Genomic DNA, 16,164 nt, shown 5'->3' with positions numbered 1-16,164 from the left:
GGTAGATAACCCACCAGGTAGCTAACCCACCAGGTATCTAACCCACCAGGTATCTAACCCACCAGGTAGATAACCCACCAGGTATCTAACCCACCAGGTAGCTAACCCACCAGGTATCTAACCCACCAGGTATCTAACCCACCAGGTATCTAACCCACCAGGTATCTAACCCACCAGGTATCTAACCCACTGTCCTGCCCAGAGAGAGGGCTGGCCTATACGTGGTCAACCAGCTACTTTAACGTTAGCTATGCTAGCCAGTTAGCACAGCAGGTGAGCTACACATAGCTAATCTATTATCGTTAGAGTTGACAGGCTAGCTAGCTAACGCCAGTGCTATAGCTAGCTAAATCAAAACAACTAACTAGTTAGCTAATGCTAGGCTAATGCTAGGCTATCGTACTCACTTACACGCTAGAAAACCGGGGAGGTGATCACTCGAGCGACATACAGTAACGTTACCCACACAACTCACAACTCAATTCCTTAACGTTACAGTTATGAGTAACACAATCCTAAAATGACAGCCAGCCGACGGGATCTGAGCTCTGAATAACTACACGGGTCATCAACTTCCGGGTTAGGTTCGCACGGCTGGATACGAGACCCTAGAGAGCAGAGAGTTGGAGAATAGAGTCGAAATAATCATATCAATAGGTGACCGTGCCTCTTTTTTTATGGTTTGTTTCATGGACGTTCATATAAACTGACTTGAGTGCATTCTGCTGGCATTAGACGCTCGTTTGCCAGCTAGCTAGGCTAACGTTAGCAGCTGGCTAGCAATGTGATTGTCTTTGAAATATTGATCATGATTTGATCTGAACGTATTTGTCACATTGCCCTGCACATCCATAAACATCAACAACAAACGTTGTGTTTTTCAGTTTGTTTAAAGGAAAGGAATCAATGAAACCGGAGTACGAGAAGCTGATTCTGCAGGCATGTGGAGCAAAGGCATTACGGGTCGGCCAGAAGCTCCAGAGCCTGTGGAGTGGGTATGGTGAGATAGTGAGGGTCCACCTGGAAGGATGCTCCCGCCCATCAGTCATAGTGAAACATGTCCAGTTCCCCAAGGAGGCGGGACATCCCAGGAACACAGACCTGTCTCACCAACGCAAGGTCAGGTCCTATCAGGTGGAGGCCCACTGGTACCAGAACTACTCCACCAACGAGAGGTGTCGCACGCCTGTTTGCCTGGCCTCCCGTTCCTACGGAGACGAACAACTGATCGTTTTGGAGGACCTGGACGAGGCTGGCTTCGACCAGCGGAGGTGCAGCGTGAAGGATGCAGAGGCGAGGGCTTGTCTCAGCTGGCTCGCCCACTTCCACGCCCTCTTCCTGGGGGTGGCCCCCGAGGGTCTGTGGCCCGTGGGTACCTACTGGCACCTGGAGACACGGCCGGATGAGCTGGAGGCCATGGACGACCCACAGCTCAAAGCAGCCGCCGGGGACATTGACAGGAAACTCAACGGGTGCCGCTTCAAGACCCTGGTGCACGGGGACGCCAAACTGGCCAACTTCTGCTTCTCCGGAAGTGGGCGGGGCGTGGCGGCAGTGGACTTCCAGTATGTGGGTGGGGGCTGTGGGATGAAGGATGTTGTGTACTGCCTAGGAAGCTGCATGGAGGAGAAGCAGTGTGAGAAGAGAGTTCCTGACCTCTTGGACTATTACTTTACAGAGCTGAGGGCTGCTTTGAGCCAACAACAGGTGGACTTTGCTGCCCTGGAGGCAGAGTGGAGAGATATGTTTGTATTCGCCTGGACGGACTTCCACCGCTTCCTCCTGGGGTGGATGCCAGGACACCGGAAGATCAACCGATACAGCAGGCAGTTGGCCAAAGAGGCGTTGAGGAAACTGAAACAGTGATTCAGCCTCCGCCATTTTGGCTCATCGTTTAGCGCTACCTTCTGCTAACAGGACCGGGCTATAAATATGATGTGTAGCCACTAACATGGCTGTTGTGTTTTACTGTGTGTCTAATCTTTTGTGATACCGTGGCCTAGTTCCAAATCCATCCTTCCCTCCTGTCACTTCCGCAAAGTCATTATACAGTAGCTCCACCCAGAGCACCCAGAGCAAACCTTTCTGGTTCTGCACCTCTAGGCGTGTTTGTGTGACTTCTTCTAGGCCAGGGGGGTGTGTTGAAGGAGTGTGTTACCCTTTTCGGTCAGGTTTGTGTGAATGACATCAATCTTAATAAACCACACCAGTAGTCCTCAGGGCTAAATGAACATGAGCCCATCTTGTTATTGTGTCCAAGTCTTTGTGTTTATCTCTCACTGCTCTTCTGCCTCTATGACATGTCTTTTCGCGGTCAGATTCAAGGTTATTAACCATCCTGCAGTGGTTCCCAAATGTTGGTTTGAGACCAACTGGCGGGTCACATGCACCCTCGCCCATGTATTTACCCCTCTGTATTAGTGTTCATATCTAATCACTATTAAAACGTTTAGTACTTTGTATATATTGTCAAAACAAAAGTAAAACTTTAAACCTGACTTTATCCATTGCTTACATATATGGTGCCTACAAAAATGCACATTTACACACATTTAATGAGGTATTGCGTAGTTTGCATAATTAAACATTTGTTTAAGACAAAGTGTAATACAAAATAAATGTATCAATGTGAAGATTGAACTGGTAGAAATTCATAAGGATATCTTTAAAGAAAAAATAAAGTCATACCTGTTAGATGTTTTCATCAGTGTGTGTACTGTAGATAAAACGTTGAAAAATCGCAGTTTTTAATCACGTCTGGGCATTTTTGTGTTAATACCTGTATAGTGATAGTATGCATGTTATAGTAGAGGAATTAGGAAAAATGCCAATTTGCCTGTAGTGTCTCCCCTTAAGAGGGAGGATCCTGGATCACTTAGTGAGTTTTGAGCCTGCTACCAAAAATGGGCAGCAACTTCCTGCGGACACAACTATATGGTCTGTTTCTACTGTATGAGCTCTATTAAAGACTGCTGGGATCAGGATGATCAGAAGGGAATCTACAGCTGCCCCCTGTGTGAGGAAAGCTTCATCCCAAGGCCGCTTCTGAGGAAACACAACCTACTGGCTGAGTTAGTGGAGAACCTGAAGATGACAGGACTCCCAGCTTCTCGTCCTGCTCATGTCTATGCTGGACCAGGAGATGTAGCGTGTGACTTCTGCAGCGCTAGGAAGCAGAAAGCCCTCAAGTCCTGTCTGGTGTGTCTGGCCTCGTACTGCGGGACTCACCTCCAGCCGCACTATGAGTCTCCTGCTTTTAAGAAACACACGCTGGTTGACATCTCCTCACAGCTGCGGGAGAACATCTGCTCTCGTCATGATGAAGAGGTGAAGATTTTCTGCCGTAGCGACCAGCAGTGTATCTGTTATCTGTGTTCCATGGATGAACATAAAGGTCATGATACAGTTTCAGCAGCAGCAGAAAGGACTGAGAAACAGGTGAGAACCAGAGCCGTCCATCTTTGACTCTGATAAATTAAGACTGAAGGTTAGCAGGTATGATAGTAATAGGAGAATAAACCTGAATAGAATTGAATAGAAAGTTTAATTTGATTTTATGGGGTGGGGTGGGGGGAGGGGGTGGGTCTGAAAAATTGAAAAGTACTGTTTTTGTGTATCTGTCATTTCTATCTTTCTCCAAATAAAAAGAAAGTAAAAAAAAAAAAAGAAAGTTTAATTTGCCATGTATAACCAGCACAGGTACATTGGAATTAATGTCACTGCTTGACCTTACAGTATCTTATCAGCACGAATCAGTTCCTCATTCCAGTCCTAGGTACATAGTTAGACATTTAAAGGTTCCCAAACTGGCAATATACTGTCCAAGCTGTCTATCAATTCTACCAATATGATCCTCATCTACATATCCCATCCAATCATGTTAGACTGATCAACAATATCATTTATTGAACTTTACGTTTTTCAAAGTTCGCACACACATACACACACACTTTTTATGTGACTGTAGGCAATAAGAGTTTTGTCAAACAGATTTTAAAAGGCAGTAAGGTCATGATTCAGAATACAATATGCTTCCTGTCTAGGATACCGTAATTAATAAATAATCAATCTATTAAATATATCTTATCTCTGGCACTTGTCTCCCGAGTTGAAGAGAATCATTCAATTATTAGGATATCAAAAGATAATCGATTATGATTCTACTCCACATATAAAACAATCTCTCTGTTGTGTGTTTGTGTGTGTGTGTGTCCACAGAGGCAGCTGGGGTGTGGTCAGCAGAAAGTCCAGCAGAGAGCCCAGGAGAGAGAGAAGGAGCTGAAGAAGCTCCAACAGGCTGTGAAGTCCTTCAAAGTGAGTATTCACACACACACACACACACACACACACACACACACACACACACACACACACACACACACACACTAGCGAGATAATCATCTGGGCTTCAAAAGAGAGAAGGAATAGATTGTAAGTAAAGTGTGTGCATGTTTGTGTGTGTGTGCCTGTGTACATGCATGTGTGTGCTTGTGTGTATGTGCATGCATGTGTGTGTGTGTGTGTGTGTCTCTTTACAGCGCTCTGCACAGGCAGCAGAGGAGGACAGTGAGAGGATCTTTACTGAGCTGATCCGCTCCATTGAGAGAAGGCGCTCTGAGGTGAAGCAGCTGATCAGAGCCCAGCAGAGGGCAGCAGTGAGTCAGGCTGAGGGACTCCTGGAGAGACTGGAGCAGGAGATAGCTGAGCTGAGGAGGAGAGACGCGGAGCTGGAGAAACTTTCACACACCGAGGATCACATCCATTTCCTCCAGGTGAATACTCTCACCATCCATCTGGAACACTGGAAGGAACCGACTCTTCATGTAGTCATTGTGGTTCTTCCTCTCCCTCTCTCTCTCTCTACGTCTCTCTCTCTCTTGTCTACTTCTCTCTCTTTCTGTCTATGCCCCTCCTACTCTCTCTGTCTCCAGAGTTATCAGTCTCTCTCCAGGCCCAGTGCACACTTACCCAGCATCATTGTTCCTGGTCTTCAGTTCTTTGGAGGTGTGAGTGAGGCTGTGTCTAAGCTGAGAGAGAAACTAGAGGACTTCCTGAAGGGGGAGTGGCCTAAGATCTCAACTACAGGTGGGCTAAAAACTAGACCTGTAGGTCGAACCAACACACACCTTTGGACCAATGAAATGCCTAAGATATCACCCTGTACAGTAGTAGATACTGTGTGGATTTATACTTACAGTACCTGACCCTTCTGTGTGTGTGTGTGTGTGTGTGTGTGTGTGTGTGTGTGCACGCCTGTGTGATGTACTGTAGTAGTATGATCAGACTGTTCTCTCTCAATGTGAATGTGTTTGTGTGTCTGTAGTGAATCTAGTGAAAATGTTACTGCCACCAGAGCCCAAGACCAGAGCTGACTTCTTACAATGTGAGTGTTTCTCCTGGAGTCTCTCTGCACTGATGCTCTCCACAGACCCTGTTTAGTGAGGAACACTCTCGAATTATGTTGAGTCATTTAAACAAACAGAGAGCTGTTAAACCAAAGGTGTCGAGTGCCCCAAAAGTCGACTGCCCCCAAAGTTCGAGGTACCTCAACACGTCGCACACTGAGTGCGACGCTAAACATCGGAGACAGTGACGCGAGTGCGTATTAATTGCGAGATGTTCATTACATCGAGTCGACACTTTCATGGACTCTAAATCGGAAATAGTAGATGTATGAATGTCATTTAACAAAATAATTATTTTTCGAATTATTTTCAACAATGCTTTATTTACATCAAGTTGAAGCTTTCATCATTAGGCTACATCAACAGACACGTTCATGGACTATAAATCAGAAGATTTAGTAGAAGTTATGGGGATGATTGCGGAATTCAAGCGAAGCAGCTGACAGATATTAGGCCTAGCCTAGACCAGATATTAGGCCTAGCCTACTAGACCAGCCTACTAGACCACAATGTTTTATTCTTTATCATTCAGTGTAGTTATAGGCCTCTAAATGAACATTAATGTAGACTATTTGAAATGAACCTCGCAAAACATTTCAGATTATTGACATGTTATCAGATTATTAACATGTAATCAGATTATTAACATGTAATCAGATTATTAACATGTAATACGATTATTAACATGTAATCAGATTATTAACATGTAATGTTACTGTGACTGGGGTTCAACCGAAGGTGAGATTCATGAAAGACCCGATGTCCACCTGTCCTTATTTCTCTGATCTGCTTTGTGTTCTGCTCTTCTCTCAGATTCCTGTCGCCTCGTTCTGGACTCAAACACAGCAAACAAACACCTCTCTCTGTCCGAGGGAAACAGAAAGGTCACATGGGTGGATCAAGTCCAGCCTTTCCCTGGTCATCCAGAGAGATTCACCGGCTGGTCTCAGGTCCTGTGTAGAGAGGGTCTGTCTGGACGCTGTTACTGGGAGGTGGAGTGGAGAGGGTGGGTTCACACAGCAGTCTCACATAAAGACATCAGAAGAACAGGGTCTGCTTTTGACGCTTCATTAGGGGACAATAACAAGTCCTGGAGTTTAGAGTGCTACGGAGGTACTTATACATTCAGACACAATGCGGTTAAGACTGAAGTCTCAGGCCCTCCTCAGTCCTCCAGAGTAGGAGTGTACCTGGATCACAGCGCAGGTTCTCTGTCCTTCTACAGCGTCTCCGACACCGTGACCCTCCTCCACAGAGTCCAGACCACGTTCACTCAACCTCTCTATGCTGGGTTTGGGGTTTATTACACCGGCTCCAGTGCTGAGCTGTGTGAGCTGGAGTAGAGGTCTCATAAGTGTCTGTGTGAGCTGGAGTAGAGGTCTCATACGTGTCTGTGTGAGCTGGAGTAGAGGTCTCATACGTGTCCGTCCTCCAGTGCTGAGCTGTGTGAGCTGGAGTAGAGGTCTCATAAGTGTCTGTGTGAGCTGGAGTAGAGGTCTCATAAGTGTCTGTGTGAGCTGGAGTAGAGGTCTCATACGTGTCTGTGTGAGCTGGAGTAGAGGTCTCATACGTGTCCGTCCTCCAGTGCTGAGCTGTGTGAGCTGGAGTAGAGGTCTCGTAAGTGTCTGTGTGAGCTGGAGTAGAGGTCTCATAAGTGTCTGTGTGAGCTGGAGTAGAGGTCTCATACGTGTCCGTTCTTCATTGTGTCTGACTGCTCTGTAGAAATATCTCCCTCCTTGATTTGGTCTTCTTGTCTTTAGTGAATGTTAGAAGATTGATTCTCAGATTGTGTGATTTACAGTAGCTGATCCCACCTCTGTGTGTATCTCATTTTACTCCCTAGTTACTCCTTACATAGTAATATTTGTTGCTGGAATATTTAAACAAACAAGTTGCAGAAACCTCCATGTTATATGCACCTGTGATATTTACTAGCAATCCTTGATTGCTTAAGTCATAGTGTGAAACCATCTATGGCTTCTCACTTGGCAGGTAGCTCAAGAAAGATCATGACTTGCCCTTTGTATAAAATTGTGAGTTCAAGCCCAGGGTGATGCAGAATAAAGTTGTGAATGCATACCCATTGTGCTGTGTGACATGATTTTAAAGATATTTTGAAACGTTTGAAATTATGGTCGCAGATGTGGCTGCCAAACAGGTGGCTAGGAAACCCAGATAGCAAGCGGATCTGGGCCATATATGGACCGGAACTAAGACACAAGTGCCAGATCTGGCTTGCATATGGCCCTGATCGGATTGCTATCTGGGAAGGAGGAGGTCCTCAAGCTCATCTGGCGATGCTGCAGAAACAACCACACAGGATTGACACAATCACTGATGTCAAAACAATGCAGGCGGGTACCAGTCGTGAAGAGATGTGGACGTGGATGGAACAGGGAGCAAAGTTACATTCGGACGGAGAGTGACATCACAACCAGAAGATGGCGGCGCCCCAGCGGTTGCTCTCCTACCTGGCCACACAAATTCATTCCTTGGGACACAGAGGTGCCGACAAGGTGGCCTATCATTTCAATCAGGTGTGGTGGAACCCCAAGTTCTGCCAAGAAGCTGATCATGTCGTTTGAAGCTGTGCGAAGTGCCAAAAGGTCAATCCAGGAACCAGAGTTAGGGTGCACAAAAATGTGCCAAATGTTCTCTGCCAATGCCAACCCGATGAGAGCCTGGTGACGCGAGCTAGCCAAGCGGTTCATCTGTACAATGTCTCCATCTAGTGGCGCAAAAAAGAAATACACGCTGTATGTGTTGTGCAATGTGGATTTTAAAACAAGCACCGACTACAAACACCTCAAGCTCTGATTTCTGTGGTTCGAGCTAGAGTCCCCCACCTTCGGTATAGCCGGGTGGAGGGCAAACATAAGCGTTTAAAATGTATTTATGTACTGCCTGCGAGTTTGAGTTTGGAGTCTGACAGCTGTCCCGCGGGCTCCCCTTGGTTTGTTGACATTTGGAGAAAAGAGCACGTTGTTTCTCCCAACGCTCTTCTCATTGGCTTAGAGACTGACAGACCCCTCCCCTAGGGGCGGAGGGGTATAATACGGAAGTGTTTAGCGAGCGATAAACTAAGAAAAATAGCCCATTACCGTTGGTTATTAGATGTGCCTTTTCGACCATAGGGTACCGGCGTGTCAGACGCGTCGTTTAAAAGTGACCGGGAAATAAAGAAACATGTTTTATACTAAAAAAAGGCTGTCGAAGTATCCTCTTACTCGCAATGCAGACACCTTCGGATCCAAACTCGACGATGAGATCCGTCCCATGTCCAGACATCTGCAATACAAAGTAACAATAATCGCTACATTTGTTTCTGTCTATTTCACGTTGATACAATTCAGATTTGAACGTTCTAGCGCGTTTAAATGACCCGGGAACGCACATGCGCAGTGGCCGTGGAGCGGTCAGATATAAAGGTTGGCGCGCGAGCTCAGCTGATCCATTCATCAGTCTGCTGGGAGGTGAGACACAGATGCAACACCCTGGTGATTTAGGGGTTTATAAAGATGATTCATCTAGTAGATCGACCTTACTTTCCGTGTTTATTCTCAGGTGGAATACATGATTATGGTGTCGTATATTGTGTTCTTTTGACTCCTCGATTGATTCGTTTAGTAAAGTGGATGTGAGGCAAAGCTAGTGTAGTAATAGTAGCTTGCTAGCTGGTAGTAGCTCTACCTAGATAGATATGCAGTACTGCTTCATTTACTAGATAAACAGGAGGACGGCTGATTAATTGGAACATATGGGGCTTTCTGCAGATTAACGTTAGTTGCCTCTTTCTATAATTTCTCCTTTCTAGAGCTAGATGATCTTGTGGGACGTGGCACACAGACTATTTACCAAGCTAGCTTTCCTAACTAAGGCTTGTGTGTTGCTAGCATCCTGGGCAGCTAGCCATGTCGTGCAGATACGATTTCTTTCTATAGTCTAGCAAGTTTTATCAACAACACTAGATTGTATTGAATGGCTGTGCTCTAGTTGGTGAACTAGTTAAAAGAAGTTATTTAGAAACCAGACCGTAGTGTGGTGAATTGCAGGACTGTGTGTCTGAGTTTGCTTGCTCGACTCTTCCTCCCGCTTTACTTGGGTAAATTGGCGCGTACTTGGTTTTTCTCGAAACATAAAAATCAAATTGGTTTATGACAAATGTTCTGAATGATTACTGTTACTTGCTGCCAGGCGTTTGTCTTTATATTGTGAGTATGAACAGTGAGACGGGGCAACGTGTATTTGTTCATTTTTGTGAAAATGAGAAGACAACTTCTCAGATTGAACCCCTCCTTTTATTCAGCAAGCTCAGGCGAGCTAGTTAGTCTGGGAACTTGCCCGGCTTTTTAGCACCATACATAGACATAACGTTACTTCTCTCTTTAGGGCTGTGCCAGTCCTGGAGAAAGCTAGAATAGTAACTTTATGGAGTTAATATCACATACATAGTGTCTGTATGCTATTATGATTAGCTGGGTTACCGAGAAAATGCAAACTCGCTTACTCTTATTTTCTTTCCTTTCAGTTAACTGAAGCCTTAATCATCATGATGTCTAGACGCAGGTAAGTTTTGCTGGTTATATTGTTGCTTATTAAAGACTTGCTGGTTATATTCTTGCTTATTAAAGACCTGCTGGTTATATTGTTGCTCATGCTGATTATGAGATGTTATCTGCTGTCTTCTCAGTGGTCGCATCGCCTTGCAAACAAGAGATGGAAACGCATCTGAACACATCATCAACATCAGCATCGGTGTTTCAAGAAAAAGAAAGCCACAGGTTTGTTCTAACTCTTATCTTAACTGTTTATGTTGAAACATGTTGTCGGGTAAAGTTCAGTTAGCTAGCTGGTAAATTTGAAATTTCTTATTTCATTTTTCTTTTTCCATCTGCTTTCAGCCATCCAAGCAGATAACGTCGTCCACTGTGAAGAAGCAAAGTTATGAAATACAGGTTAGTGTTTGCTTTAGCAACGTTATTGTAAAACAACAAAAACAGTTAAAGTTGCTGATAAGAAGTTGGGTGTGTTATGTTGTGTCCCTCCCTAACTAATTCACGTGCTTTTGTAGTTTTGTGTTCAAGTTTACAGTGCTAGTGGTCGCAGTAGGGCCTATATCCATTGTGTACTCTTTTCATCAAGTTTACTTTGTCATTAATCACCCTTATCTCAAGTACGTGTTGAATGGTGGAATGTGAGTATAGTATGTAGATGTGTTTAGACATTAAAATGTGGCTTCTCGCACCTCCAGAAGCGCTGGTCAGAGCACGGAGCCAGTCCATGCGCCCTCATTGAAATGCCTTACAAAGAGCTGGAGCCCACGGCCAACCTGTCTGGCTTCAAGCAGTTCAGGTTCATGAACCTCTTCATCAAGCCCTCACCTCTGCCCTCTCTAAGGTGTGTGTGTGTGAGAGAGTGTGTATTTGTATGTGAAATGGGGATAATAGTTTCTGCTCCATGCACCCCAGTTGTGTAGCAACTGCTCTGCCATCCCATATATTTGTTTCGACCCCCCCTTCTCTCTGAGTACTCTGCATATGCATGGGGTCCCCCCCCCTTGTGACGGCTCCTCTGTTTTGACCAGAGCTTTCTCACTGCAGCACCTTCCTGAATGCAAAGCAGTTCACAGTTCTACTCGTATCACAATGTGACATCTGTCCTCGTATCTACCCCCCTCTCCCATGCAGTTGGGCCGGCTCGGACGACGTGTGGATCAAGATGCTGAACAAGGATCTGAAGTATGTCCACGACAAGGACTACCTCCAGCAGCACCCCGGCCTGGAGCTCAAGATGAGGGCCGTCCTCTTCGACTGGCTTTTCGAGGTAGTTAAAATTGCTGATAAGAAGTTGGGTGTGTTATGTTGTGTCCCTCCCTAACTAATTCACATGCTTTTGTAGTTTTGTGTTCCAAGTTTACAGTGCTAGTGGTAGCAGTAGGGCCTATATCCATTGTGTACTCTTTTCATCAAGTTTACTCCACATACTGGGGGGAACTGTTCTCTGTACTGTTGTGATGAACGGTGTCTGTTCTTGCATCGCAGGCCTAGAGTTACTAAGGTGTGTCCTCAGGTTCTAATGGAGTTCTGTGTGTGTGCAGGTGTGCTCGGTGTATTGTTTACAAAGGCAGACGGCCTACCTGGCTCAGGATTTCTTCGACCGCTTCATGGTGACTCAGCAGAACATGCCGAAAGAGCGCCTGCAGCTCATCGGCGTCACCGCACTCTTCATCGCCTCCAAGATAGAAGTACGTCCAGCGCCACCCCTCTGACCTCTCACAACCCCAGTGTGCTGGAACACCCAGGGGACCTTCTAGAATGTAGAAACACCATGTAGATCTTCTAGAATGTAGAAACGCACCATGTAGACCTTCTAGAATGTAGAAACACGCCATGTAGGCCTTATAGAATGTAGAAACACTGTATATATATGTGTGTGTAGTCTTACCGTTCTGTTCTTTTCCAGGAAATATACCCGCCCAAGGTCTATGAGTTTGCCTATGTGACAGACGGCGTCTGTTTCTCCTTTGATATACTGGACATGGAAATCGTAATGTTGAAGGTACGCTGAACCCCCGACGTCTCACCTGCTCAGAAATACACGCACACAAGCGTTCAAAACCTTCCTCGCAACACGCCGTGATTCGTTCATATTTTCAAAAACATCTTGTTTCTACCAATTGAAAGTCAGTATAATCTGACCCTGCTGTCGACCCAGAGCTCTCATGCCCATGGTTCACATCTCTGTCCATCTCCCCACCCAGGGTCTGAACTGGGACCTGTGTCCAGAGACGGCCATCTCCTGGCTGAAGCTCTACTCTCAGGTGGAGGCTGAGAAGGACGGCAACAACTTCCTGGTTCCCTGCTTCTCCCAGGACACCTACATCCAGATCACACTGGTGAGCTAACACTTAACACCTCCATCCAGATCACACTGGTGAGCTAACGCTAACACCTCCATCCAGATCACACTGGTGAGCTAACGCTAACACCTACATCCAGATCACACTGGTGAGCTAACGCTAACACCTCCATCCAGATCACACTGGTGAGCTAACGCTAACACCTCCATCCAGATCACACTGGTGAGCTAACGCTAACACCTCCATCCAGATCACACTGGTGAGCTAACGCTAACACCTCCATCCAGATCACACTGGTGAGCTAACGCTAACACCTACATCCAGATCACACTGGTGAGCTAACGCTAACACCTCCATCCAGATCACACTGTGAGCTAACGCTAACAGACGCACCAACTCCCAGGAGCTGTTTCTAATGGAGATCCCTGTGTCCCCATGTTGGAAGACATTCCCGGTCCTGTAATTAAATGCAGTCCATTTACCATGGTCATCTGTAGTCGGGTGTAGTGGTGACTAAAGAAGTTGGTATACTGTAGCAGAAATGTTAGTATTTGCATTAGTGGCGTTTTAAAGAAGTGGGTATACTGTGGGCCCGTGGATAAAGAAGTGGGTATCCTCCCTATCCCCTCCACTACACCAATGTCTAGTTAATGTACAACTGGGTTTTTAACAGTACTTTATTTTTGGATTCTTGTTCCAGCTGTTGGACCTGTGTATTATGGACATCAACTGTCTGGACTACTCCTATGGAATCCTGGCCGCTGCTGCCTTCTGCCACTTCTACCCCTTCCAGGTGGTCCACAAAGTGACCGGTAAGGACTGAGTGACACTAATAGTATTATCTGTTAATGTATAGGTCAAGGAAGCCTTATTTGAGAAATTGGGTACTGATTTGTTAGCTGGATATAAACTGAGTGGTCTCCATCTTTTGATTTGATACTTCAGGTGATGTTTCCTAACTGATGTGTGAATGTTGTGTCCAGGTGTATCGTGGGAAAGCATTATGCCCTGTGTGAAGTGGATGAGGCCCTTCATGGAGACCATACTGGCCGCGCCATCAGCAGAACTCCAGGAGTTTGACAAGGTCAAGTCAGAAGAGAGACACAACATCCAGACCCACACAAACTATCTCTCCATGCTGGTAAGTTCAGAGTCATGTAGACTACCTCTATGCTGTAGGGTCCAGACCCATGTAGACTACCTCTATGCTGTTGGGTCCAGACCCATGTAGACTACCTCTATGCTGTTGGGTCCAGACCCAGTGTAGACTACCTCTATGCTGTTGGGTCCAGACCCATGTAGACTACCTCTATGTTGTTGGGTCCAGACCCATGCCAACCTTCACATTGACTTAGTGCAGGGGTAGGATTTTGTTGCGGTGTTTTATGGGCCTTTTTGGGAATAGCTGACCACATGAGGCAACTATCCTGAAAATGCATGGCAGCCATTTTGTGACAGAATGGTAAACATGTGCTCTGTTGAGTACAACATCTGAAGATGGTCTTGTCTCGGGACGCTCACGGTTAATTGTCTCCCGCAGAAAGAAACTCGCCAACGGCAGCAGAACGAGGACTCTCCGCCCTGTTGCTATTCGTGGGATTGATTCTGACCCCGCCCCAAAAGCACAGAAAAATCAACCAACCAATCACTGAACTGTGAGGATCCTCTCGCTCTGTCCGTTCGACCAGCTGGATGAAAGCGATTGTCTTTTGACTGCTGGCGCCTGACCATCTAGACACTGGGAACCACACCCTCCTCATGCCGACTTGACCAGTCGGATAATGGTTCCCCTTGACCAGTCGGATAATGGTTCCCCTGATGTTCAGCAATGGGTTCTGCAGTATTAGGATTTATATCAAGTATATCATGAATATGCATTATGTCCATCCAGATACATTTGTTGTCTTCATAGTCCAAATAAGGAGATTGTAAATTCCGCAAATGATGGAATCATGGCGTCCACGTGCCAAATATTGACCGGGACGTGACTTCATTTTCGGGGAAGATGTACTGTATTGTGTGGGTGTACTGTATTGTGTGGGCGTGCTGTGTAGAGTGGACCCGGATCCGCCTTGAAAAGGCTCGGCTGCAAGAGAAGACTTGTGCAAGTCTCGGTGCCAGCAGTGTACTGTGGGAAAGAGCAACGCTGAGTGTTTAAAAAGTCACTACAACACCACACTACCTCTAACACCAGCAGCCTGTCTCCACTATCACCCCCAAACATTGCTTTAGTGTGACCCGTTCCTTGTGCCGCTGATGCAAGAGTGTTCCCACCCTTGTTACATTCCTGGAAAACTTGACTTCGGCAGGTGGGCTTGAAACCAACCTGTGCAGAATCTTTTTATTTTTAATTTTTTACAATTGTGAGTGTTCGTACAGGCCGAGTTACGGTGTTCATAGAGCTGTGTGTGACAGTACGTCCAGTTCTTTGTCACTTGGTAAAGGCAAAAACCCTATTTAACATTGTGGAGTGTGTTATTTATCTAACTGTTGCTGAGTAAATGTGTAGTGTCATTGTGCGCTACAGTAGCCTGGCCTAATGTGTCCACGGTGCCTTAGTTAACTAACTAGCATGGTGCTAGCCTAATGTGTCCACGGTGCCTTAGGTAACTAACTAGCATGGTGCTAGCCTAATGTGTCCACGGTGCCTTAGGTAACTAACTAGCATGGTGCTAGCCTAATGTGTCCACGGTGCCTTAGGTAACTAACTAGCATGGTGCTAACGTGTGAAGGTAAACCTCCGAGCTTAGAAGCTCAACTCTGAACTCTGCCTGTGACTCAACTGTAGGCTTCAGTGTGTAACTGCGGTGCTCAAAGAACCTTGTAAATATGACCACGGAATGTGTACATGTTAATTATACAGAAATGACCATCTTTATATTGGAAATATCACTGATGAATAAAATGCATTTTCCTTTGCGTCATTGGCTTAGTGGTTGAAATGTATCTCAATACCAGTAAAGGGGTGGCTGATTGATGTCAATAGAACCAACAAAAACACTTGACCCTGCTGAAAGTCCACAAAAAGGATCCAGGCGGAAGCAAACGATGGGGTCCAGGAGTGGGTTCATGATGGTTTTGAGGTGGGACAGTACATGGTGCTGGGGGGGGGGGTGGTGATGAGGTCTTGAAGCAAGTTGGCAGGTGGTATGTCTCCAGTGAGGCGTTAAAATGTCAGTTGATACTGGAGACAGCTGATCAGCACAGTACTTCAGGGGGGCGGGAGAAAGAACGGTTCAGCTGCTTTGGGGGGGTTCTGTCTCTCCAGGATGGAGCGAGTTGTCATTGTGATGGGGGAACGAGGGGGGGGGGGCGGGGGGCAGTTGTTGAGAGGCCCGGGCCCCTACTGAGGTCCAGGGGGGAGGGGGGGGTGGATCTGGAGCAGGGGGAGAGGTATCTGGGGCTGGTGGGTGGAGTCACGCGGGATGATGTCAGGACTGACCCATTGTCTTTAAAATCGACAGTAGAACTCATTGAGGTCGTTGGCCAGGTGCAAGTCATTACTGGAGCGGGGGGCTTTTGGTTGGGAGTTGATCTGTCTGAGGCCCTTCCAGACAGAGGACCAGTTGTTCTCTGAGAACTAGAGTACCGTTGTTTAGCATCTCCTACCACCTGCTGTACCTATTGTTATACACTTATTTGCACTCTTGTAGATTTGGATTTCTGGATATTTTGAATCTATTGTGAATATAGCCTGTTACTTTGTCTTTTTAGGCTGTAACAGTGCAATTTCCTTCTGGGGATCAATCGAGTACTACTGTTACTACTACTACCACTGCAGTTTCCAGTTTCACCACCAGAGGGCAATGTGGACCTAGGAATCTGCATCTTCAGAGCTCCATGTGGACCTCCGTTGAGCCAGACTGTCTCCCATGCTCTTCCCCATCCTTCTGTCTGTCC

General features: G+C 46.2%; 3 protein-coding genes across 3 annotated transcripts; all 3 read left to right on the top strand.

The window, feature by feature from the left end:
- Positions 1–586: 586 nt before the first annotated feature.
- pkdc (protein kinase-like domain containing) lies at positions 587–1,866 on the top strand (the record flags this gene model as incomplete). Its single annotated transcript, XM_084442021.1, has 2 exons — positions 587–657; positions 885–1,866. Exon 2 carries the CDS (start codon positions 907–909, stop codon positions 1,864–1,866), a length of 960 nt encoding a protein of 319 aa, XP_084298147.1. The 5' UTR covers positions 587–657; positions 885–906.
- A 1,068-nt stretch (positions 1,867–2,934) lies between these two features.
- On the top strand, positions 2,935–6,748 carry LOC311312149 (tripartite motif-containing protein 16-like; the record flags this gene model as incomplete). The annotated part of the gene is made up of 6 exons (XM_084442020.1): positions 2,935–3,438; positions 4,219–4,314; positions 4,539–4,772; positions 4,932–5,085; positions 5,324–5,383; positions 6,219–6,748. 6 exons carry the CDS (start codon positions 2,935–2,937, stop codon positions 6,746–6,748), a joined length of 1,578 nt encoding a protein of 525 aa, XP_084298146.1.
- Positions 6,749–9,957: 3,209 nt separating this feature from the next.
- On the top strand, positions 9,958–13,867 carry ccne2 (cyclin E2; the record flags this gene model as incomplete). Its single annotated transcript, XM_084442019.1, has 11 exons — positions 9,958–9,971; positions 10,096–10,186; positions 10,307–10,360; positions 10,657–10,802; positions 11,093–11,228; positions 11,503–11,649; positions 11,868–11,963; positions 12,166–12,300; positions 12,965–13,076; positions 13,248–13,405; positions 13,805–13,867. The coding sequence occupies 11 exons, from the start codon at positions 9,958–9,960 to the stop codon at positions 13,865–13,867; spliced, it is 1,152 nt and encodes a 383-aa protein (XP_084298145.1).
- Positions 13,868–16,164: the final 2,297 nt, after the last annotated feature.

Source organism: Borostomias antarcticus (assembly GCF_949987555.1).
Source record: "Borostomias antarcticus genome assembly, chromosome: 8".
NCBI lineage: Eukaryota > Metazoa > Chordata > Actinopteri > Stomiiformes > Stomiidae > Borostomias > Borostomias antarcticus.
The sequence above is the reverse complement of the archived record's forward strand: the minus strand, read 5'-3'. Positions and strand labels throughout refer to the sequence as shown.